Source organism: Spinacia oleracea, chromosome 4 (genome assembly GCF_020520425.1).
Source record: "Spinacia oleracea cultivar Varoflay chromosome 4, BTI_SOV_V1, whole genome shotgun sequence".
NCBI classification, from domain to species: Eukaryota; Viridiplantae; Streptophyta; class Magnoliopsida; order Caryophyllales; family Amaranthaceae; genus Spinacia; species Spinacia oleracea.
Genome location: NC_079490.1, coordinates 106,185,346 through 106,213,003, shown reverse-complemented (window position 1 = coordinate 106,213,003; position 27,658 = coordinate 106,185,346). Strand labels below are relative to the sequence as shown.

The window sequence follows — 27,658 nt, the reverse complement described above, 5'->3', positions numbered from 1 at the left end:
CATTTCTCCTACTCCCTTTCTCTCCCTTGCCAATTTCTCTCTCCTCAAGTACAACCATTAAAGCTCCAAAAAAACGACGATCAAGCTCCAAAAACGCCGATTACGTACTGATTTCAGGTAAATTCTCGCGTATTTCTATATTTCTTCTATTCTTCTACAATTTGCGCTAATTTTAACCTAATTTTATTAGTTGAATATGAACGAATTGAAGCTGAAAATTCAAAAAATCAACCTAAAAATAATAAGAACGAAGAAGATAAACAAAATACACAAATTTCGAACTATATTTCTTGTTTTTAGACATTTATTTTAAATAATTTGTGATAAGTTTTGATTGTAAGGTAAATTACAGAAAATTCGTAAGTAATTGAGTAGATTGAATGTTCTGATTGTAGTATTTGATGTTCTATTTATTGTTTTATTTTTTCTGAATTTGGAATCAGTTTGTTCTAATTTTGTTTCATTGTTATCTGAATCCAGAATCAGTTTGTTCTGAACTTTAGTGATTAATTTTTTAATTAGGTGTTCAATTTTTTTACTTTGTTTGTGATTAATTTATGATTTTCTGAATTTTTAGGTAATTAATTTATGATTTTTATATTTATGATTAATTTGTTTTCTATATTTTCTATTTTACTGATTTTATGAAATAAATAATTATGTTCTAAAACTTATAGTTATATGTTACTGAATTTTTTTAACAGAGAAAATTTAAAGGAGGTAAATGAGATTAAACATGCCATAAAAACCAGAGCTAAATCGAGCGCATTGATAGTACAATTGTCGAAGAAGCAATCTGGAGGACATCCTTGAAAATATTGGGTAATAGTTTATAATCTAAATTCTTTAGAACATGAAGTTTCAATATTTGGAACACAAAGGTTCATTGTTTAGAACATATTTGTTTAATATTTAGAAGATACATGTTACTTTTTAAAACATAAAAAATTGGGGATAGTGATGGTTCAAGTATTAGGATAAGTATTTTTGATAAGATTTTAATTTCTGATTTTTTAAATCAATGTGAGATTTGAGGATTTTAAAATAATTTTCTTCAATATTTTATGGTGTTCTAAGAGTAATAGTTATACGTAATGAATTTTTAAACAAAGAAAATGAGAATAAACACGCCAAAACAACAGAGCAAATTGTCCCTCCATCACTTATGAAGGACATCATGAGCAATATTGAGTAATATTTTATGATTTCAATACTTTGGAACAGGAAGGTTATGAATGTAGAACATGAAAGCTTATTGTTTAGAACAAAATTGTTTAATGTTTAGAACATAAAAAATATTGGTAGAAATTAGATGTTAATTATTTGACTACACTTACCATTTGCTACAGTAGGGGAGGTTTGGGCTAGAGTGATTGGACTGGGGTGATTGGACTACACTTACCATTATATGGCATAATGAACTTAGAACATGAAACTTCACGGTTTAGAACAAATATATTTAGTGGCTCGTAGCGTTTGTCTTTTTGATCTTGGCAATGGTTAATTCTAGTTGTGGCTCATGCTCTGACTTTACCCACCATCCATTCAATTTGGTCCACTTATGAGATATTTGTAAGCTCTCGTTCCTCTCTCCACTTATAAACGAATAATTCACATAGATTCTTTCACATCTTGTTTGACTATACGTACCATATGGTAAAGTAGGGGAGGTTTTGAGGGTAGGGTTGAGATAATAGTATGGGCTGGGAAGACTGAAAAGAGACATGATGATTTATATAAAAAATATATACGGATCTTAGTTTCGTAATTTAGTTTGTCCATAAACTATGTGAAGAGTTTTTAACATGCCACATTTTAAAACACGGTAGAATACAAAGAAAGTACATCAAAAGATAGATTGGGTAGAGTAGAAGGATATGTATTTAGTCCATTGTCTTTCTTACTAGTGTGTAACATATAGCTTAACTACTTAGAACATCTAGCTTAACAGATTAGAACATATAAGAATAATGTGTAGAACATATAGATTCACTTGTTAAAACATATAAATCCAATTGATAGAACATATAGCTTCTATTGTTAGAACATTAAGTTTCACCTTTTAGAACATGATTACTTACTACGTATCACTAGTTTATAAAGCGAGAAAATATCAGTGTCGTAGTCCATTTATAGTCCAATTTTCAAAAAAAGACTTTTACCTGACATCCTTTCAAATATTGGGTAATATTTCATCATCTAAATTCTTTAGAACATGAAGGCTCACTTTTAAGAATATTAAGTTTCACCTTTTATACCATAATTTTATATTGTTCTCTTCATGTAGAGAAGCTATTATTTATGGATATTTTATGTTCTAAATTTCATAACTAGATGTTCTAAAAATAGAAAGGTATATTCCAATGTTCTCTTCTTGTATCTAATATGTTATTGAATGTGCTTCGAGTCTGATTTTTGGCCCATTTTTATGAGGATTCAGGCAAGGTTAGCTATGTTGTGTTTTCATGTGCAACATTATAGGATAATATAGTTGTTGAATAGATTGGTGTTGGTCTTAAGTGGCGGGATAGTTGCTGGTGCAGGCTATTTATTTTGCAGGGAGGGTTGTTCAATCTGAGGTGGTATTATTCCTGTTATTGATTATTGGGCAGCTGTTGTGATATGTTTCGCATTTGCTAGAAGTTTTGTGTGTGTGTGTGTGGTGTTGTTGCAAGTAATGCTTGATGTTTTGGAACAATGCCTATTAGCTCAATTGGTAGAGCTTTGTGCGATTGCACAAAGATGTAGGTTTGAATCCTACATAGGCAACTCTTTGTATTCCGTTTATGATATTACTTAATTCTCCTATTTGATGATTCTTTACTTTTGAACCACTTCTAGTTACTTTTGAATCTGTTCTACTTACTTTAAAACATATGTATAAATTTTTAGAACATTAGCCTTAGTTTATAGAACATGAAATCTAACACTTGAACTGGAGGCAGTTGTTTGTGAAGAAACTAGCCAGGGGCAGGGAAACATGACTGAGATGGCCAAGATGTATGACCAACATAATTTCTCATTGGCGGAGTCTGATAAGAAAGCGAGTAACTGATGGGGACCTTTATGCATAGTAGTTGACAACAAATTATCACTAGTTAGTGTCGATATATTCCAAATAGGTGATGAATAAGGAATCAGTGGACTTAAAACCACTGCAGGGGTGTGCTTGGCTACTTTCTGATGACTCTTCTTGTTAGGTTATGATTCATATGACAAAACATAAATCATGCGGAAAAACCATAAAGCCAGGAAAGCATATTATTTACACATAATCATTTAGCATAGTTTAGATGCATACACTTTGTTGCGTGCCCTCCCTAGCTGCGCCCGAACCGAACAAGAACAAGTCTCTAGGACTCTAAGTGTCGTCCCTCCGTATATAGTCCACAGCACGTCCGGATCCGCCTTAAGCTTGACCAACTAGAATCGCCCTTAAGGTTGCTTAGGAATTTCGGCTATTTAGGTGCAAGTGTATGGCTGATTTTTCTTCAAAATCTTACCTTTAGAATACTTCAATTGTGTCTATAAATTATGACCCTAGGCACCTATTTATAGAGGTATGGAAAAGGAACTGAAATCCTACTAGGATACGAATTAATTGAACTAGAATCCTAGTAGAACTCTTATTTAATTAATTTATCCTTTTAGGATTAGGAATTTAATCATATATCGAATCCTGATAGCTTTAGGATTCGTATAAAACGTACACGAGCATCGCACGAGCACCGCACACTCGCGCAGGCCTTGCGGCCCACGCTGAGCGCACAGCGCTCGGCCCATGTTGCTGCCTGTGTCCGCGCGCGCGCCCAAGGCCTTGGCGGGGCCTGGCCTTGCGCTGGGCCTGGCCTTGCGCTGGGCCTGGTCGAGGCTTGGCGTGTGTTGGTGATGCGTGTGGCTTGCTGGGCGATGGCCTGGCTTCGTGCTGGGCCTTCGTCTAGCGAGCCTCGTCCGATGCTAATTCGTACGATACGCTTCCGATTAAATTTTCGATTCCGGAAATCATTTCCGATACGAACAATATTTAATATTTTCGATTCCGGAATTAATTTCCGTTTCGAACAAATATTTAATATTTCCGTTTCCGGAATTATTTTCCGATTCCGATAACATTTCCGATTCTGACAATATTTCCGTTTCCGGCAATATTTCCGATTCCGGCAATATTTCCATTTCCATTAATATTTTTCGATACGTACCATGTTTCCATTTCCGGCAACATTTACGACTTGGATAATATTTATATTTCCGTTTCCGGCAATATCATCGTTTCCGGAGTATTCATTTCTTGCTTGTGACGATCTCAGCTCCCACTGAAACCAAGATCCGTCGATTCCGAATATCCATAGATAGAGTATTTAATGCCATTAAATACTTGATCCGTTTACGTACTATTTGTGTGACCCTACGGGTTCAGTCAAGAGTAAGTTGTGGATTAATATCATTAATTCCATTTGAACTGAAGCGGCCTCTAGCTAGGCATTCAGCTCACTTGATCTCACTGAATTATTAACTTGTTAATTAATACTGAACCGCATTTATTAGACTTAACATAGAATGCATACTTGGACCAAGGGCATTATTTCCTTCAGTCTCCCACTTGTCCTTAGGGACAAGTGTGCATTTCCTAATTCCTTTGTCGCTCGATGCTTTCTCTTGAACATAAGGTAAGAGTTGTCATCCTTATTATGTCCAGAGGTGTTTCTCGGTTTCAGAGTTCAACTGATCAAATTAACAGATAATCATAGCCTATGATTCATCCGAGCACGGCCATGCATTTCACAGTTTCTAGCTCTCCGAGTGGCCTTGTACAACTTTTAAGCATCTCATCCCGATTTATGGGAGGACAATCCCAATCTTGCGATCTTGAGATTAGACTTCGTTTGATAGGTGATTACCTGAGCGTTGCCTTTATAGCCTCCTTTTACGGTGCGACGGTTGGTCAACGTCAAAGTAACCAGTTCTCAAACAAGTAATCTCAAATCACTCAGGTATTGAGGATTTAGTGTCTAATAATTTTAATGAAATTTACTTATGACAGATTTTCATCTCTTACAGTAAAGTTTCATAGGTCTGTCCGATACTAGTCTTCCCAAAGTAAGTATCTATGAAAATGATTATGACATTGCCATGTCCACATAGTTCAAGAAACAGAACTACTAGTCATCTTGCATTCTAGTCGTCTAACGTTTTCTACTCGTCCAATTTTATAGAAAACTCCGACTAGGGACCATTTTCAACCTTTGACATTCAAGTTCACTTGATAGACATTTCTTAGTCACAGGACTGGTCCTGACAGTCTATCTTGAATATATCGTCAAATTGAAGGGACTCATCATTTAATAAACCACAAATTAAATGGAAAAATGAATTCTTTTCATTTGTTGTGAATGATTAACCAATAATGTTTTACAAAGATTTAAACTCTAAAACTTTAAAACATTAAACAGGGATATCAAAGCCATTCTCCAATATGCTTGATTCCCATAGCTGCAGTGTGCGAGTTGTGCTTCGCCTGCGGCAGAGGTTTAGTTAATGGATCTGATATGTTGTCATCAGTTCCAATCTTGTTTATCTCGAGTTCTTTTCTTTCAACGAACTCTCGTAGAAGGTGAAATCTACGAAGTACATGCTTGACTCTCTGGTGGTGTCTAGGCTCCTTTGCCTGTGCAATAGCTCCGTTATTATCACAATACAGGGCTATTGGTCCTTTAATGGAGGGGACTACACCAAGTTAACCTATGAACTTCTTTAGCCATATAGCTTCCTTTGCTGCTTCATGTGCAGCAATGTACTCCGCTTCAGTTGTAGAATCCGCAATGGTGCTTTGCTTAGCACTTTTCCAGCTTACTGCACCTCTATTGAGGCAGAAGACAAACCCAGACTGTGATCTGAAATCATCTTTGTCGGTTTGGAAACTTGCGTCCGTATAGCCTTTAACAATTAATTCATCATCTCCACCATAGACCAGGAAGTCATCTTTGTGCCTTTTCAGGTACTTCAGAATATTCTTGGCAGCAGTCCAATGCGCCTCTCCTGGGTCTGACTAGTATCTTCTCGTAGCACTGAGTGCGTACGCAACATCCGGGCGTGTACATATCATAGCATACATTATTGAACCAATCAATGATGCATATGGAATCCCATTCATTCGTCTACATTCATCAAGTGTTTTTTTTGGGCACTGAGTCTTGCTTAGAGTTATTCCATGAGACATGGGTAGGTAGCCTCGCTTGGAGTCCGCCATCTTGAACCTATCAAGCACCTTATTGATATAAGTGCTTTGACTAAGTCCAATCATCCTTTTAGATCTATCTCTGTAAATCTTGATGCCCAATATGTACTGTGCTTCTCCTAGATCTTTCATCCAAAAACATTTCCCAAGCCAAATCTTGACAGAGTTCAACATAGGAATGTCATTTCCGATAAGTAATATGTCGTCGACATATAATACTAGGAAAGCAATTTTGCTCCCACTAACCTTCTTGTATACACAAGATTCGTCTGCGTTCTTGATGAAATCAAAGTCACTGACTGCTTCATCAAAACGTATATTCCAGCTCCTGGATGCCTGCTTCAATCCGTAGATTGACTTCTTTAGCTTGCATACCTTTTTAGCATTCTTTGGATCCTCAAAACCTTCAGGCTGTGTCATAAACACAGTTTCTGTTAAAACACCGTTTAAGAAAGCAGTTTTGACATCCATCTGCCATATTTCGTAATCGTAATATGCAGCGATTGCTAACATTATCCGAATAGACTTTAGCATTGCAACTGGTGAAAAGGTTTCATCGTAATCCACACCGTGGACTTGCCTGTAACCTTTTGCTACCAATCTAGCTTTGAAAACTTCAAGTTTCCCATCCTTGTCCTTTTTCAGTTTGAAAACCCATTTGCTTCCAATGGCTTGGTAGCCATCTGGCAAATCGACCAAATCCCATACTTGGTTTTCAGACATGGAGTCTAATTCAGATTGCATGGCTTCTTGCCATTGCTTGGAGCTAGGGCTCGTCATAGCTTGTTTGTAAGTCGCAGGTTCATCACTTTCAAGTACTAGAACGTCATAGCTCTCGTTCGTCAAAATACCTAAGTACCTTTCCGGTTGAGATCTATATCTTTGCGATCTACGCGGGGTAACATTTCTAGATTGACCATGATTCTCACCAGATTCTTCTAAAGATCTCTGAGTTTCATCCTGAATGTCATCTTGAGCATTCTCTAGAGTTTGTTGTTCGACTCGAATTTCTTCGAGGTCTACTTTTCTCCCACTTGTCATTTTGGAAATGTGATCTTTCTCCAAAAAGACACCATCTCGAGCAACAAACACCTTGTTCTCAGATGTATTGTAGAAGTAATACCCCTTTGTTTCCTTTGGATAGCCCACAAGGATACATTTGTCAGATTTTGGATGAAGTTTGTCTGAAATTAATCGTTTAACGTATACTTCACATCCCCAAATCTTAAGAAAAGACACATTTGGAGGCTTTCCAAACCATAATTCATATGGAGTCTTTTCGACAGCTTTAGACGGAGCTCTATTTATAGTGAGTGCAGCTGTATTTAGTGCATGTCCCCAAAATTCTAATGGAAGTTTGGCCTGACCCATCATTGACCTGACCATGTCTAGCAAGGTTCTGTTCCTCCGTTCCGACACACCGTTCCATTGTGGTGTTCCAGGAGGAGTCAATTCTGATAGAATTCCACATTCTTTCAGATGGTCATCAAATTCATAGCTCAGATATTCACCGCCTCTATCAGACCGCAGTGCCTTAATCTTCTTGCCTAATTGATTCTCTACTTCACTCTGAAATTCCTTGAATTTGTCAAAGGATTCAGACTTATGCTTCATTAGGTAGACATAACCATATCTACTGAAGTCATCAGTGAAAGTGATAAAGTAGCTGAAACCACCTCTAGCATTTGTACTCATTGGTCCACATACATCTGTATGGATTAAACCCAATAGTTCATTTGCTCTTTCTCCAACTTTAGAGAAAGGTTGCTTTGTCATTTTGCCAAGTAAACATGATTCGCATTTACCATAATCCTCTAAGTCAAATGGTTATAGAATTCTTTCCTTTTGAAGTCTTTCTAAGCGTTTCAAGTTTATATGGCCTAATCGACAATGCCACAGATAGGTGAGATCTGAATCATCCTTTTTGGCCTTTTTGGTATTTATGTTATATACTTGTTTGTCGTGATCTAATAAATAAAGTCCATTGACTAATCTAGCAGATCCATAAAACATCTCTTTAAAATAAAACGAACAACTATTGTCTTTTATTAAAAAGGAAAATCCCTTAGCATCTAAGCAAGAAACTGAAATGATGTTTTTAGTAAGACTTGGAACATGGAAATACTCTTCCAGTTCCAAAACTAGCCCGGAGGGCAACGACAAATAATAAGTTCCTACAGCTAATGCAGCAATCCGTGCTCCATTTCCCACTCGTAGGTCGACTTCTCCCTTGCTTAACTTTCTACTTCTTCTTAGTCCCTGTGGATTGGAACATAAGTGTGAGCCACAACCTGTATCTAATACCCAAGAAGTTGAATTAGCAAGTATACAGTCTATAACGAAAATACCTGAAGATGGAACGACTGTTCCGTTCTTCTGATCTTCCTTTAGCTTTGGACATTCTCTTTTGTAATGGCCTATTCCATCACAATAAAGACAGCTTGATGTGGACTTGTCCTGCTTTGATTTAGCATCGCCCTTGGACTTTCCACTTTTCTTGAACGGTCTCCTTCTAGCCTTGAGTAAATCTTTGGCTTCACAGTCCAGTATTATTTCAGCCTTTCTGACAAGGTGAACAAATTCTGCAACTGTTTCTTCTCTTGGTTCACTTAGGTATAGTTGCTTGAAGCGACCAAACCCACTGTGTAGTGAATTGAGCAAGATAGAGACTGCCATCCTTTCGCTTATTGGTGTTCCTAGTAGACTTAGGCGATCAAAGTATGAACGCATAAGATCCACATGGAACCTCAGTGGGACGCGTACCCTATGTTTAGTGCGAAGGAGCTGAACATGTGTTTCTTGGACTTCCATCCTATAACACCTGTTGGGAGAACTAACCTTTAGACCAGACATTGATTCAATCAACTCATGGACGTTCAGGTCCCTGTCCTCCGTGCTTCCACGACAGATATCCCTCAGATTCTTGATGAGCGTAAAAGGTTCATAGGCTACAAACCTTCTAGCCCAATCATCAGGGATATTGTTCAGCATGAGACTCATAACCTTTTTGAGATCCGCATCCCAGGCGTAAAATCTCTCAGGGGTCATGTCTCTGGCATAGTAGCTTGGCATGGGATGTGATAGTACATACTCAAGTCCATTGAGTTTGACTATTTCAACTAGCTTAGCTTCCCATTCAAGAAAATTTGCCAGGTTCAGCTTGACCATAAGCTCAGAACCCATGATGATGTTTTGATTGTTGTTTGCCATATTTAAAACTACAATTGAAAAGAATAAACAAATAAATAACCATTCACAGTTTCTCTTAATAAACTTAAATTCTAGCATACATGCATAATTCAATGTTCATTAAGCATTTTATTCAAGTTACGTGTTCCGGCAGGTGTGAATAAAATGATTCCAAGATCCTAAAATCATTGAAAAACTAAGCACAGTTTGTCGACTTAATCCTAAAACATCTTAGGTAAGCAAAAGCCTTTTGCTAATAGTCTAGAAACTATTCTTGGTTGATAGGTACGTCTAAGAACTTATTAGGTAAACCTATCGATTTTGCCACGACATAAAAGGACTCCTTACTTATATCGTTGAGTTTCACCAAAACTAACATGTACTCACAATTATTTGTGTACCTTGCCCCTTTAGGACCAATAAGTAACACCTCGCTGAGCGAAAACTATTACTAGATTGATGTAAAGGATATCCAAGCAAGTGTATATTTTGGCATGGCACCTTTTAACTCAATTTTTTAAGTTTGGAACTTAAGGCTCTTACTATGTTGGTTAGATTTTAAGTGAACTAAAATCCTTAATCATGCAACATAATCAAGCTTTTGATCTCATGCATTTTAAGACATATTTAAAAGCAATAAATAACTTAAAACATGCATAAGATAAATGTGATCTAGTATGGCCCGACTTCATCTTGAAGCTTTAACTTCAAAGTCCGTCTTGAAAATCTCCGTGGGAGGCACCATTTTCTTCAAATAGGATAAGCTATAATTAAAACTAATTAAAAATATTTGATGGTACGCAGACCATATTTGAATTGAAAAACAACTTTGGTACTTTAGACCAATTACATTCAAATTAATGGGACGCAGACCATATTTTCTATCCTATTTGGGCCATACTAGTCACTTCATAACCTGCAAAACAGTACATATACAATATATACCATTCACCCATTCATTATCATGAATGGCCCACATAGCTGGTTAGTAAAACACATTATGCATCACGTAAACATTTGCAGCAATTAATCAAGGGCACCAATAATCTACAAATTATTCAGTCCTTATTAATTCTAATCAAGTTGTTTTAACCTTAAGGATTTGCAAACCTAATCAAGAGTTTATGACTAAAAAGGGCTCCAACTTAAACCAATAAATTCATATGCTTTACTAATTTTAAACATAAAAATGTATTTCTAGTCTAACCGGAAACATACAAATTTAATTAAAATTTAAAGCTCATATAAATTTATAATTAAATCCATAAATTTAATTTAATTTCAGTCGTATTTAAATTAATTCATGATTTTAATTTTAGTAAAATAATTAGAATAAATAAAATTTATTATAATTACATTATTCAAAATTAAAGTCCAAGAAATTAATTTAAATTATTAATTTTAAAATTAATTAAAATTACGTAAACTGAAAATTTAAAATTAAAATTTCAAAACGATCTAATCGCAACGCAACAACCCCACGCAACGCATGCCCATGGGCCACACGCACACAGCCATCACAGGCCATGTGCGCGCAGCCCATGCGCTGTGTCGCAATGCTGCTGCTCACCATCGCAAGGCATCACGCGAGCTGGTGCTCGCTGCGCGCGCCAGCGCTCGACGCAACAAGCATGCTGCCGCAGCCCATCGCTGGGCGCAGCGCTCGTCGCACGTCGCAACAAGCAAGCTGCTTGCCATCGCTGGGCGCAGCGCTCGTCGCACGTCGCAACAAGCACGCTGCACGCCATTGCTGGGCGCAGCGCTCGTCGCACGTCGCAACAAGCACGCTGCACGCCATCGCTGGGCGCAGCGCTTGTCGCACGCTTAATAGTGCTCGCTGCGCTCGAGCGATCGATGATGGGCGTAGCACTCGTGGCACGCGAGCTTGCGCTCGCTGCACGCGAGGCTCCGCACACTTGCGCGAGGCAGTGCGCGCTGTGGCGCAGCTCGCTTGCTGCCCACACGCGACTGCTCGTGCCTTGGTCTCGCCCTCGCCCATTCGCCCATTGCACACAGCCCACGACACAAGGCAGGGCTGCTGCCTTGTGCTCGTGCACCATGGCCTTGCTCATTGCATTCGTACCGCATGGGCGACGAGCTCCCTTGCTCGTCGTCACATGCCCGCACTATACAACACCCCTTAAGGGTAACACGTAGCGTCCATTGCTTTGTGCGTGCAAGTTATATGAGCGAATCGCATAAAAATTTAAAATTTTTATTCAAAATTAATGACAAATTAATAAATAATATTAATTTTATAATTTTAGGGCGAAAAATCGAAAATTTATTATTTAATTGATTTCCGATTAACATGGATTCAAGTCTAGGTCATAAAAATTTAAAATTTAACATAAATTTACAATTTTTATGGTGGTTTTTAATCATAGGTATCTAATTAAATTATAACTAATTATGAAAATCAAATTAATTCTAAATTATTCCAATTTTCAACAAATGAATCATAATTACAAATTAGATTGCATAATTAACAAGGCTAGGCATTCAAACTTGTTAAACATATACAGTAGGTCAATCAAAAATTCAAGATTTATCAACAAGAATCGCAAATATTTAATTTAACATCTTAAATTTACGAAATTTTGCATTCGAAAAACTAAAACCTCCGAAAAGTCATAGTTAGGCTTCGAATTTGAGAATTCTGGGTTCGGCCAAAAAAAATATTTTTGTCAAAATTTTAGAATGCCTTTTACATGCGGAATTGACACAAAAATCACTCGATTTGGATGAGTAACGAAGAAACTGCCGAAAAACTGCGTACGTATAATTAAATAAACGCAATTTGCAATTAATTAACAATTACGAAAATTAATCACCCCTTTTAATTCTTGCAAATTTGTAATATTTAACCATGTTCATGCAATTTAGATTATGAAAATAATAAGAGGCTCGTGATACCCTTGTTAGGTTATGATACATATGACAATTCATAAATCATGCGGAAAAACCATAAAGCCAGGAAAGCATATTATTTACACATAATCATTTAGCATAGTTTAGATGCATACACTTTGTTGCGTGCCTTCCCTAGCTGCGCCCGAACCGAACAAGAACAAGTCTTTAGGACTCCAAGTGTCGTCCCTCCGTAGATAGTCCACAGCACGTCCGGATCCGCCTTAAGCTTGACCAACTAGGATCGCCCTTAAGGTACTTAGAATTTTCGGTTAGTATAGGCAATTGTGTGACTGAATTTTTGCTCTCAAAAATCACTTTGAATACTTGAATACTCTCTTTAAAATAATGACCCTAGGCCTTTATTTATAGAGGTATGGAAAGGGAATCGTAATCCTATTAGGATACGAATTAATTAAACTAGAATCCTAATAGAATTAATTCATCCTTTTAGTTTTAGGAATTTAATCATTAGTTGAAACCTGATTGCTTTAGGATTCGTATAGCACACAAACACACACGCACGCACAGCAGCCCACGAGGGGCGCCATGCGCCCGCGCGCAGCCCGCGAGCTCGCAGCCCACTGCCACAAGCCCACACGCTGCCGCAGCCTTGGCGCGCGCTGGGCCTGCCTTGCGGTGGGCCTGGCGCAGCCTTGGCTGGTGCGTTTGTGGCGCGCTGGCTTGCTGGGCGATGGCCCGGCTTCGTGCTGGGCCTTCGTCTGGCAGGCCTCGTCCGATGCTAATTCGTACGATACGCTTCCGATTAATTTCCCGATTCCGGAATTCATTTCCGATACGAACAATATTTAATATTTCCGATTCCGGAATTAATTTCCGTTTCGAACAAATATTTAATATTTCCGTTTCCGGAATTATTTTCCGATTCCGATAATATTTCCGATTCTGACAATATTTCCGTTTCCGGCAATATTTCCGATTCCGGCAATATTTCCATTTCCAATAATATTTTCCGATACGTACCATGTTTCCGTTTCCGGCAACATCTACGACTTATATAGTATTTATATTTCCGATACGATCCATATTTCCGTTTCCGGCAATATCATCGTTTCCGGAGCATTCATTTCTTGCCTGTGACGATCTCAACTCCCACTGAAACCAAGATCCGTCGATTCCGAATATCCATAGATGGAGTATTTAATGCCATTAAATACTTGATCCGTTTACGTACTATTTGTGTGACCCTACGGGTTCAGTCAAGAGTAAGCTGTGGATTAATATCATTAATTCCACTTGAACTGAAGCGGCCTCTAGCTAGGCATTCAGCTCACTTGATCTCACTGAATTTTTAACTTGTTAATTAATACTGAACCGCATTTATTAGACTTAACATAGAATGCATACTTGGACCAAGGGCATTATTTCCTTCAACGACCCCATGTCAGCAGCATTAGTGCAACTACTCCAAGAATATAAGGAGATATTTGCCTACACGGTAGAAGAGATGCCCGGTATAGACCCGGCGGTGGCCGTGCATAAGTTGAATGTGGACAGTACTGTGAAGCCAGTACGACAAAAGAAAAGGAATCATGGAGAAGCAAGAAATTTGGCCGCCGCTGCCGAGGTTAAGAAACTAATGGATGCAGGCTTCATACGCCCATGCCAGTACCCAGACTGGGTAGCCAACGTAGTCTTGGTACCCAAGCCCAATGGGTCGTGGAGAATGTGTGTTGATTACACTGATCTCAATAAAGCATGCCCTAAAGACAGCTTCCCACTGCCGAAGATAGACCGACTCGTCGACTCCACCGCTGGACATGCCATGATGAGCTTCATGGACGCCTACTCCGGATTCCACCAAATTCCATTATGGCCCGAAGATCAGGAGAAGACGTCTTTCGTCACGGAACAAGGATTGTACTGTTACAAAGTAATGCCGTTCGGTTTAAAAAATGCCCCTGCTACCTTTCAACGGTTGGTAAACAGAGTTTTTGTAAAGCAGCTGGGGAGGAATATAGAAGCCTATATTGACGACATGATTGTAAAAAGCAAGCAGAAGAAGGATCACCTTGACGACTTGAGAGAAACCTTTGAAACCATCAGGACATACCAGATGAGACTCAATCCCAAGAAGTTCATATTTGGGGTATCTTCTAGCAAGTTCCTTGGCTTCCTGATTGACGAAAGGGGCATTGAAGCAAATCCGGACAAAGTGCAAGCGGTCATTGATATGACGTCGCCAAAGACGGTTAAAGGCGTGCAACGCCTCACTGGGTGTCTCGCCGCCTTGGGACGATTCTTATCTAGAGCGGGAGACAAGTGTCACTACTTTTTCAGTACCATCAAAAAGGGCACCCAGTTTGAGTGGACGACGCAAGCTGAGGCTGCCTTCCTCCGCCTAAAAGAACATCTGCACACCTTGCCACGGCTGGTCAGCCCTCTCTTGGGGGAAGTTTTGTATCTGTACCTTGCCATCTCAGAATACGCGCTAAGCGCCGTCTTGCTTACAGAGAGGGAGGGAACGCAACTACCTGTGTACTTTGTCAGTCACATGTTGCAGAATGCTGAACTCAAATATCCAACGGTCGAAAAATTTGGTTTTGCTCTGTTCTTGGCTAGTAAGAAACTTCGTCCATATTTCCTGGCCCATCGATTGGTAGTATACACGGATCAACCGCTTAAGCGACCTTTCACCAACCTTGAAGCGTCAGGAAGAATGCTCAATTGGGCAATTGAGCTTCACGCGTTTGATATCTCGTATGAACCAAGGAAGGCAATAAAGGGACATGCATTTGCTGACTTCATCGCGGAACTGACCAAGCCACCCTATTTGAAGAATGAAAAAACTCAGTGGATAGTGCATGTGGACGGCTCTGCCACTCAGAACGGGTCAGGAGCCGGCATTATCTGTGAGTCACCAGAAGGAGATATCTATGAATATGCAATGCGATTTAACTTTCAGGCGTCAAACAACGAAGCTGAATACGAAGCCCTGATATGTGGAATTCAGATGAGCAGAGCCGGAGGGGCAGCAGACGTCCTGGTTTTGTCTGACTCGCAATTAATTGTCAGTCAGGTCAAAGGAGAGTATGAGGTTAAGGACGAGGCCATGATAAGATATTTGGAAAAAGTCCGCCAAGAAGCCCAACAGCTGTCTAACTTTGAAGTAAAACACATCCCCGGTCTGAAAATAACAAGGCAGACGCTTTATCTAAACTGGCAAGCTCAGCATCCTGCGACACGCCACGTCATGTATTCTGGGAGGTAAAACAGTCCAAAAGCATTGACGCCTCGAGAATAGACATCTTGGATCGAACAGCCACCTGGATGGATGACATTGTCAACTTCAAAATGAATGGAGTACTCCCTGATGACCCCAAGCAGGCAGAAAGATTACAAAAGAAATGTACATGGTTTGAGATATGGAATGGAACACTATACAAAAAAGCCTTCTCACGGCCACTTCTCCGCTGCGTAACCCCCGAGAAGGGGCAAGAGGTACTGGAAGATCTTCATCAGGGATTATGCAGCTCCCACATAGGAGGGAGGGCCCTGGCCGAAAAAACTTTAAGAACTGGATACTATTGGCCCACTCTCAAAGAAGACGCCCTCAATATGGTCAAGCGTTGTGATAAATGCCAACGATTTGCTCACCTAATTCGACGACCAGCACAGAAACTGACGCCAATCACCAGCCCTATACCTTTTGCCAAATGGGGGATGGTCTTATTAGGCCCCTATACGACGGCACCAGGAGGACTGCGTTATGTAATAGTAGCCGTCGATTACTTCACTAAATGGGTAGAAGCTGAGGCTTTAAAGAACACTAAAGCACAGGATGTGAGAGCATTCATCTGGAAAAACATAATCACAAGATTTGGCGTGCCTCAGTCTATCGTCTTCGACAATGGGCCACAATTCAAGACGCCCAAATTAGAAGATTGGTTGGCCGACCATGGTATCACAGCATGTTTTGCATCAGTAGGACGCCCCCAAGCTAACGGACAAGTAGAGGCATTCAACAAGATTATCTCTGAAGGGATGAAGAAGAAGCTTGATGAGGGAAAGGGTTTATGGGCCGACGAGTTACCCAATGTTTTATGGTCTATACGGACCACGGCAAAAAATTCCACAGGAGAAACACCATTCTTGTTAGCCTATGGGGCTGAAGCCGTCCTACCCATTGAAATGTGCGAACCCACCCTGCGCGTCATGTTGTTTAATGAAGATGCCAATTGGGAAATGATGAAGGCGGCTTTGGATTTCTTACCAGAAACCAGAGGGAATGCGGCTCTACGACAGCAGCTATACAAACTTCGAATGACAAGGGAATACAACAAAAGGGTTTCTAGAAGAATACTTAAAGTTGGAGATTTTTTGCTTAGGAAAATGGAAGCCGTCGGACGCGCCAATGAACAAGGGAAACTCACCCCTACTTGGGAAGGTCCGTATGAGATTTAGGAGGAGGTTCGAGACGGAACATACCGGATCCAAGACATGCAGGGACGTCCGATTTTTCGTACTTGGAATGCGGATAACCTCAAGAAGTACTTTTTCTAGATTGACACTTGTCTAGATTATATGCATTGTAAAGACGTCTAGAGCCTAGACGCACCGTGTAGCATGTTTTGAACATTAAATGAAAAATTCACTGCAAGCCGGTCTTGCTGGGAAATCCTTGTCAAAAGAATGTCATCAAAACTCTCGGAGAAATGCAAACTAATGCTCTCCCAAAAGACTAGTCGTTTAAAGGCCTAAGAAGTGGCCCAGACTAGCACCCTCACTAGGCTGATCACCTAGAACATAGGGGTTACACATTCCTAACACAGCTATATAAAGTAGCAAAAGACCTTGGTAAAAAGACCAAGGCAGACATCTGACGTCTCAAATTGGGGGCGTCGGACGTAATAAAAAAATGTGTGACGAAAGCTAAAAAGCAATAAGACGTTCACAAGGGCATCATGTCATTCCCAAAAAGTTAGTCATAATTACAAGAATTATGCACAAAAGCCACCAAGCATGGTGTCAAAAAAACACATTAATAAAAACAAAGACGCGTAGGAACTCATTCCTCATCCTCGCTGGGCACGAACTCAGGAGGGGTGCGTCCTTCCTTTTGAGCCTTCTCCACCTCAATCTGATAGGTGAGAAACTTCTCAAACCAGCTGAAGGGACGTTCGCTTGCAAATTCAGCATTCCATGCAAGCTCCATACCCCTTCGGATCGATTTCTCACCCAGCATGGCCGACTGGTCGAGGACGCTCTGTGACGAAGCGACTTCCTTGCTAGCCGCCTCTAGTTGAACCTCCAAATCTTTAAATTGAGTCTTCAGACGAGAAAACTCAGCCTCTTTCTCCTTTATCTTCATGGAAAGATCCTCCATTTCAGAAAAGTTCTGATCAATATGCAGGAGACGAGTTGTGTTCTCAGCATTTTGAGAGGCCAGGGCGGTAGTCACAGCGTCAATCTGTTCCCGCCTGTCGAAGCGAAGCTTCTCCAGTGCAGCGAAATGCTGGTCACCACACTGACTGGCCAGAAGACGGTGACGAGCTTCTTCATGCACCAAAGCAGTGCGCCACTTTTTCAGCGAGTCCAGCAGAATGAACATCTGCGCAAAAATAGTAAGTCAAACAAAAAGAAACGAGTGTGTAAAAATAAAGGTATAACGAAACTTACGTCCAGCGCCGAGGACTGCATGGCGGCAAGCATATTCTCGGCCGCCTCAGGAAGAGTTTCAGCATATTGGGGAGGAATGGCACTGCGCATCAGCGTCATTATCTTCCTACGGTCATGAGAATTGAACCCGCCTGAAGAAGGGATCTGAGCCAATTCAGCATCAATGTCTTTCTGAGGATCGGGAATTTCTATGGGAAAAACAACGGCCTTAGAATCCCTAGGGGAAACTATAGAACTGCTAAACGAGGAACGGCAGGTGGTTACGATGTTGGAGTAAAACTTACCCCCAGAATTCCTAGCTCTCTCCGCCGCCCTCAGAGGGATGTTGCGGCGGACGACTTCAGGAATCCCCGCAAGAGGATCAGCTGTCCCTCCAGTTTTCTCCAAGCTAGGAGAAGCAGATGCAGCCTTGGGGACGGCAAACTCCTTAGAAGCCTTCGACGTCACTGACTTGAAGACGGGTTTCCCTGTGCCGCCAGCCCTGCGTTTGGAAGTAGGAGCCGCGTCCGTGGTCGCCTTCCTCGTCTTCTAAAAAAATGATGAATAAAAACAAGTTGTAAACAACAAAGGAAATCACGTCTGAAGATTTAATCAATACCTTCTCCTCCTCAGCAGGAGGGGGAGCCATTTGCTCAGAAATGGCTTGCTCGGCTGCCTGCTGACGCTTCCAAGCTCTGAAGGTACTGGCGTCGAGTACCTTCGCCAACCAAGACGGCCTGTCCACTTGGCCTTTGGAGGCATCGTCCAGCTTACCCATGGCCTCGTCTGAAAAAAACGAAATAAAGACATTAGTGCGGTTTTGATTAAACAGAAGAATTGGAAGTATAGATACATTACCTCTTGGCATATACGGACACAGGCCTACACCCGAGAGGAAAATGGGATTGCTCAGTTGATTCAGATGAGGCAACCACCCCTCGGGTATGTAGGCTGTCTTGTCCTTGATGACGAGCGGCTTGACTAGGAACAGCGACGAGATCCGCTCCCAGAGCTCGGCGGAGACGGGAGGTAAAGAAGAACCTTTCCCAACGAAGTTGGGCTTGACGTTCCAGCATCTCATCCTCTCACACATCTCCAGATTGGTGGTTTTGATAACCACCCACTTCTTCCTCCAGTGATGCCATTTAGACGCCTTCCCCCATCACCGTCAGATAGGCCCCTTTGTATGTAAGAATCAGCCAGCCCGCGGCGGCTCTCGAAACTTGGGACATAGAGGCGATTCTTAGGAACGCCGGAACAGAAGGGGTGATGCCGGCAAGCTCGCAGCGAGCAATATAGCCAAACACACCCGCCCAGGAGTTTGGAGACATTTGGCACAGGCCAATATTAAAGCCGTCCAGCAACTCCACCGCAAAGGGGTGAGGGGGGAATCTCATACCCAGCTTCAAAAACGATCCGTAAACGGCGAACTCTCCTTTCACCAGTCCAAAGCTGGTGCAGTCCATGCCTGCCGGCATGCGGAATTTATACTCCGAACCTAGATTCAGAGACGCCCCATAGGCCTTCCCCTCTAGGGTGAGGAAATTCAGCCACGTCTGAAGTGGGAAGATGGCGCTGGGATGAAGGTGACCTTCCTCCCCACCTGACGTACTAGCCGGTGCGGCATCGGTGCTTTCTGGGACGTCCTCTATAGGAGAAGAGGATTCTCCTTCGAACTGCTCCTTGTCTTCTATTCGCGCCATTAAATCCTGCAACAAGCCAAGACTTGCCTCAAAACAGGGACAAACTTGAAAACAGAAGACGTCAAATTTCCAAAGAAAACCTTTACCTGATAAATCAAAAGAGAGTTTGTGAAAGAACTTGGATGAAGAACTGCAAGAACACGACCTTGAAGATCGTGGCGGTGCTACGGTGGATGTCGGTGGATATAAGACGCCGGAAATCGCTTTCTCTTATTTGCTCTCAAGTGATCACTGGAAATGAGGGGGGAAATCACTCAAATTGGCCACTTATTTATAGAGGGGTAAGAAATGATTACCCCCGCCACGCGTCACCACCTTGTTGGACACTCCAAGAGCAGTGAAAACTAACGTCTGTTTTCACTCCTCATGAGGGGCAAATGATGTGGGCTTGAACAAATCTCCCACAAAGCCCAAAGAGGCAGCCTACGACCCATACTGATCAGATGGGCCCAGTCCTGGAAAGAAGGCCCAAAGTCCTGCTACTCCACCAGAATAAAGACAGAGCACCATTTGGCAAAGCCCATTCTCTTTAAAAGCCGGTCCAAATATGGGAGGTCCATCATTGCAGGCCAAAGGACACGTGTCCTTAATCCCCAAGGGGCACGTGTCCCATAGTTAGGGTTAAGGGTGCAGTCCCCAAGGAACCCTAGCACTATAAATAGCTCAGATCCCAAGGTAAAAGGGCAATCAATCCTTGCTCAACAACAGCAAACCTATCTTTGCTCTGCCTTCTCTCTACAAATTACTTATATCTCTAGCTTATACTTACTTAAGCATCGGAGGGAATATTCCTACGGGAATATTCTTGTTTTACAGGTTGCCAGAAGTTCGTGCCAGGTCATACTTGATACCTCCGAGGAGCGCGTGCCACGTCAGCACCGTAAAAGTTCCCACAACACCTATCGATTTTGCCACGACATAAAAGGACTCCTTACTTATATCGTTGAGTTTCACCAAAACTAACATGTACTCACAATTATTTGTGTACCTTACCCCTTTAGTATCGATAAGTAACACCTCTCTATGGCGGAAAACTATTACTAAGATCGATGAAAAAAGGATATCCAAGTAAGTGTTATTTTGGCATGGCACCTTTTAACTCAATTTTTAAGTTTGGAACTTAAGGCTCTTACTATGTTGGTTAGATATTAAGTGAACTAAAATCCTTAATCATGCAACATAATCAAGCTTTGATCTCATGCATATTTAAGACATATTTAAAAGCAATAAATAACTTAAAACATGCATAAGATAAATGTGATCTAGTATGGCCCGACTTCATCTTATAGCTTCAACTTCAAAGTCCGTCTTGAAAATCTCCGTGGGAGGCGCCATTTTCTTCAAATAGGATAAGCTATAATTAAACTAATTACAACTATTTGATGGTACGCAGACCATATTTGAATTGAAAAACAATTTTGGTACTTTAGACCAATTAAATTCAAATTAATGGTACGCAGACCATATTTTCTATCCTATTTGGGCCATACTAGTCACTTCATAACCTGCAAAACAGTACATATACAATATATACCATTCACGCATTCATTATCATGAATAGCCCACATAGCTGGTTAGTAAAACACGTTATGCATCACATAAATATTTGCAGCAATTAATTAAGGGCACCAATAATCTACCAATTATTCAGTCCTTATTAATTCTAATCAAGTTGTTTAACCTTAAAGGATTTGTAGACCTAATCAAGAGTTTATGACTAAAATTGCTCCCACTTAAACCAATAAATTCATATGCTTTACTAATTTTAAACATAAAAATGTATTTCTAGTCTAACCGGAAACATACAAATTTAATTAAAATTTAAAGCTCATATAAATTTATAATTGAATCCACTTATTTAATTTATTTTCAGTCGAATTTAAATTAATTCAAGGTTTTTAATTTTAGTAAAATAATTAGAATAAATTAAAATTTATAATAATTATAATATTCAAAATTAAAATCCAAGAAAACAATTTAAATTATTAATTTTAAAATTAATTAAAATTATATGAACTGAAAATCTCAAATTAAAATTTAAAACTCGATAATCGTAACATGACGAGCACTTGGGCTTGCGCCCAAGCCCCGTCGAGTGCACGCCCTATCGCTGGCCCATGGCTCATCGCAGCAGTAGCCACGCGCAAACGCAGCAAGCCAAGCCACGCTTGCGCGCAGCCTGCTTGCCCGCATGCATCGCAGCAGCCACGATGGGAGTGCTCGCTCCCTCGCGCGCAAGCAAGCCCTCGAGGACACGCGTGTTGGTGCGCGGTGCAGCGATCGTTGGGCGACCAGCTCTCGCCCTCGCACGCGCGCGCGCCTCTCCTCGTTCCATGCCTTCGCCCATCGCCACAGCACACAATACACACGCACAGGCTCCCTTGCCTTGTGCGCGCGCCATGCGCTATGTTGCTCGCTGCATTCGTACCGCACGGGCGACGAGCTCCCTTGCTCGTCGTCGTGTGCCCGCACTATACAACACCCCTTAAGGGTAACACGTAGCTTCCATTGCTTTGTGCGCGCAACATTAAAGAGTGTTTTCATAAAAATTTAAAATTTTTAATTCAAAATTAATGACAAATTAATAAAACATATTAATTTCATAATTTTAGGGCGAAAAATCGAAAATTTATTAATCAATTAATTTCCGATTAACATGGATTCAAATCTAGGTCATAAAAATTAAAAATTTAACATAAATTAACAATTTTTATGGTAGATTTTAATCATGGATACCTAATTAAATTATTAATTAATTATGAAAATCAAATTAATTCTAATTTATTCGAATTTCAACAAATTAATCATAATTACAAATTAGGTTGTATAATTAACAAGGCTAGGCATTCAAACTTGTTAAACATATACTGTAGGTCAATCAAAAATTCAAGATTTATCAACAAGAATCGCAAATATTTAATTTAACATCTTAAATTTACAAACTTTTGCGTTCGAAAAACTAAAACCTCCGAAAAGTCATAGTTAGGCTTCGAATTTGGGAATTCTGGGTTCGGCCGAAAAATAATAGTTTTGTCAAAAATTTAGAATGCCTTTTACATGCGGAATTGACACAAAAATCACTCGATTTGGATGAGTAACGAAGAAACTGCCGAAAAACTGCGTACATATAATTAAATAAACGCAATTTGCAATTAATTAACAATTACAAAAATTAATCACCCCTTTTAATTCTTTGCAAATTTGTAAAATTTAACCATGTTTATGCAATTTAGATTATGAAAATAATAAAAGGCTCTTGATACCACTGTTAGGTTATGATTCATATGACAAAACATAAATCATGCGGAAAAACCATAAAGCCAGGAAAGCATATTATTTACACATAATCATTTAGCATAGTTTAGATGCATACACTTTGTTGCGTGCCCTCCCTAGCTGCGCCCGAACCGAACAAGAACAAGTCTCTAGGACTCCAAGTGTCGTCCCTCCGTAGATAGTCCACAGCACGTCCGGATCCGCCTTAAGCTTGACCAACTAGAATCGCCCTTAAGGTTGCTTAGGAATTTCGGCTATTTAGGTGCAAGTGTATAACTGATTTTTCTTCAAAATCATACCTTAAGAATACTTCAATTGTGTCTATAAATTATGACCCTAGGCACCTATTAATAGAGGTATGGAAAAGGAACTGGAATCCTACTAGGATACGAATTAATTAAACTAGAATCCTTGTAGAACTCTTATTTAATTAATTTATCCTTTTAGGATTAGGAATTTAATCATATATCGAATCCTGATAGCTTTAGGATTCGTATAGCACGTACACGAGCATCGCACGAGCACCGCACACTCGCGCAGGCCTTGCGGCCCACGCTGAGCGCACAGCGCTCGGCCCATGCTGCTGCCTGTGTCCGCGCGCCCGCCCAAGGCCTTGGCTGGGCCTGGCCTTGCGCTGGGCCTGGTCGAGGCTTGGCGTGTGTTGGTGATGCGTGTGGCTTGCTGGGCGATGGCCTGGCTTCGTGTTGGGCCTTCGTCTAGCGAGCCTCGTCCGATGCTAATTCGTACGATACGCTTTCGATTAAATTTCCGATTCCGGAAATCATTTCCGATACGAACAATATTTAATATTTCCGATTCCGGAATTAATTTCCGTTTCGAACAAATATTTAATATTTCCATTTCCGGAATTATTTTCCGATTCCGATAATATTTCCGATTCGGACAATATTTCCGTTTCCGGCAATATTTCCGATTCCGGCAATATTTCCATTTCCATTAATATTTTCCGATACGTACCATGTTTCCATTTCTGGCAACATTTACGACTTGGATAATATTTATATTTCCGATACGATCCACATTTCCGTTTCCGGTAATATCATCGTTTCCGGAGTATTCATTTCTTGCTTGTGACGATCTCAGCTCCCACTGAAACCAAGATCCATCGATTCCAAATATCCATAGATGGTGTATTTAATGCCATTAAATACTTGATCCGTTTACGTACTATTTGTGTGACCCTACGGGTTCAGTCAAGAGTAAGCTGTGGATTAATATAATTAATTCCACTTGAACTGAAGCGGCCTCTAGCTAGGCATTCAGCTCACTTGATCTTACTGAATTATTAGCTAGCTTGTTAATTAATACTGAACCGCATTTATTAGACTTAATATTATATGCATACTTGGACCAAGGGCACTATTTCCTTCACTACTCACAAGTGTAACAGGAACTTCCCTTGATTGTGACCCTTGTTTACCAACATTTGACGCCCTATCCCAACGAACGAAAACGTATTCACGGGCTAATAGAACTGCACTATTAAGCTCTAAAGCTAAGGTCATCAAAGACACGACTGGCATTCTTGAGTCATATTCGGGTGGGCGTTTAAGACACTTAGCTAAGCTTGTGCTGGAGGGCAACTCTCTTGTAGGACTTATCCCTATAAATACATTGGCGCTAACTTGTGTGTTCTCAACAACCTATGTAGGATTTGAACCTACATCCATGTGCAATTACACATTGCTCTACCATTTCAGCTAATAGGTTAATTTTAACAAAAGTTTCAAGAAAAAAATGCATGTAGTACTATCTATTGAAATTAAAAAAATGCAACAACAACTTGCATTATAGAGTAATAAAAGAACATATGCACAATTAGTTAGAACATATGCAATGATAATTAGAACATATACAATGAGGAAAAATTAAGTACCTGCAACGAAAATTAGATCAGTATATTTATGCAGTTTGGTCGAATGCAAGAGAATATATGAAAAAATAGGTCATTCAGTGACTGTTGCGATGTTAGACTTGCAATCTTCTATAAATTTGCTCCTAATAGTTTGATATATTATGTACTTGGAATCTTCTCCTAGTGGTTTGATCAATTCCTGTACTTGGAATAGAAGATTATATAGACAGACCCTACTACGAAGTACTCCGTATTTATTAATTATAAACTTTTGCAAGAAAGACAATGACCATAACAAAAACTAACTGAATTTTCTTTCGAAACTTGTTAAATTTTACAATTTAGGAAATTATATTACCCTTTTAAGCCCTAAGGAATTGAATTGTTTGTTTCTGATAAGGAAAACTAATTATATTCTAACAGTATAATTTAACCCTTTGAAAATGACTAAACTACTCTCTCTCACCCAATTACCTACAGAATACAGAGAAATAATTCAGAACATAAAAAACAATGTAACGAGTAAAAAGAAACAACTTTACAGAAAATTAAAACCAACTATTCAAAACAAAAATACTATTAATCAGAACATTGAAAATTATTATTCAGAACATGTAATGCAATAATTTAGAACATCAAGAACAATTTGTCAGAAAAGGGGAAACAACTATACATAACACTAGAAGCAATTGTATAGAACAAAATAACTGCAGCAGAACCTTTTAGGTTATGATACATATGACAAAACATAAATCATGCGGAAAACCTTAATGCCAGGAAACATTTTATTTACACATAATCATTTAGCATAATTTAGGTGCATACACTTTGTAGCGTGCCCTCCCTAGCTGCGCCCGAATCGAACAAGAACAGTTGCAAGTGTTTGGCTGATTTTTGCTTCAAAATCTTACCTTTGAATACTTCAATGTTGTATATAAATTTGTGACCCTAGGCACCTATTTATAGAGTTATGGAAAAGGACTTATAATCCTATTAGAATACTAATTTAGTTTAATTAGAATCCTTCTAAGACTCTATTAAATAAACTTTATCTATTAGGATTAGGATTTAATCATATGGCAAATTCTAATAGCTTTAGGATTCGTATTGCACACAACCGTACACGAGCATGAGCACGAGCACAGCCCGCGCAAGCCTCGCGGCCCACGCGAGCTGCACTTGCTCGCAGCCCATTGTCGCAGCCCGCGATTGCTCCGCGCGCGCCACAGGCCTTGGCTGGGCCTGGCCTTGCGCTGGGCCTGGTCGAGGCTTGGCGTGTAGGTTTGTTGCGCTTGGCTTGCTGGGCGACGGCCTGGCTTCGTGCTGGGCCTTCGTCTAGTGAGCCTCGTCCGATGCTAATTCGTACGATACGCTTCCGATTAAATTCCCGCTTCCGGAATTCATTTCCTATACGAACAATATTTAATATTTCCGATTCCGGAATTAATTTCCGTTTCGAACAAATATTTAATATTTCCGTTTCCGGAATTATTTTCCGATTTCGATAATATTTCCGATTCTGACAATATTTCCGTTTCCGGCAATATTTCCGATTCCGATAATATTTCCATTTCCGATAATATTTTCAGATACGTACCATGTTTCCGTTTCCGGCAACATCTACGACTTGGATAATATTTATATTTCCGATACGATCCATATTTCCGTTTCCGGCATTATCATCGTTTCCGGAGTATTCATTTCTTGCCTTTTGATGATCTCAGCTCCCACTGAAACCAAGATCCGTCGATTCCGAATATCCATAGATGGAGTATTTAATGCCATTAAATACTTGATCCGTTTACGTACTATTTGTGTAACCCTACGGGTTCAGTCAAGAGTAAGCTGTGGATTAATATCATTAATTCCACTTGAACTGAAGCGGCCTCTAGCTAGGCATTCAGCTCACTTGATCTCACTAAATTATTAACTTGTTTATTAATACTAAACCGCATTTATTAGACTTAACATTAAATGCATACTTGGACCAAGGGCATTATAGCCTATGATTCATCTGAGCACGGCCATGCATTTTACAGTTTCTAGCTCTCCGCGTGGCCTTGTACAACTTTTAAGCATTTCATCCCAATTTATGGGAGGACAATCCCAATCTTGTGATCTTGAGATTAGACTTCGTTTGATAGGTGATTACCTGAGCGTTGCCTTTATAGCCTCCTTTTACGGTGCGACGGTTGGTCAACGTCAAAGTAAGCAGTTCTCAAACAAGTAATCTCAAATCACTCAGGTATTGAGGATTAGTGTCTAATAATTTTAATGAATTTTACTTATGACAAATTTTCATCTCTTACAGTAAAGTTTCATAGGTCTGTCCGATACTAGTCTTCCCAAAGTAAGTATCTATGCAAATGATTACGACATTGCCATGTCCACATAGTTCAAGAAATAGAACTACTAGTCATCTTGCATTCTAGTCGTCTAACGTTTTCTATGCGTCCATCTTTATAGAAAACTCCGACCAGGGACCATTTTCAACTTTTGACTTTCAATTTCACTTGATAGACATTTCTTAGTCACAAGACTGGTCCTGACAGTCTATCTTGAATATATCGTCAAATTGAAGGGACTCATCATTTAATACTAAACCAATATTAAATGGAATATGAAAATACATTTCATATATGATAAATGTTCAACCCCAATGTTTTACAACCATGGGCCTCTAACCCATCTTTAAAACAGTTCATGGATTTCAAAGCTATGCTTGATTTCCAGTGCTACAATGTGAGTGTTGCTTCTCACTTGTTGCATAGGTTTAGTTATCATGCTTTGCCAATCTGAATATCCCTTTTATCGAATGTTTTTCGAGATAGGATGATAAGATCTTTTGAG

General features: G+C 40.0%; 1 protein-coding gene across 1 annotated transcript; it reads left to right on the top strand.

The window, feature by feature from the left end:
- The first annotated feature begins 13,736 nt into the window (after nt 1–13,736).
- LOC130471769 (uncharacterized) lies at nt 13,737–15,566 on the top strand. The gene is made up of 2 exons (XM_056842063.1): nt 13,737–13,865; nt 15,150–15,566. The coding sequence occupies exons 1-2, from the start codon at nt 13,737–13,739 to the stop codon at nt 15,564–15,566; spliced, it is 546 nt and encodes a 181-aa protein (XP_056698041.1).
- The last annotated feature ends 12,092 nt before the right edge of the window (nt 15,567–27,658 follow it).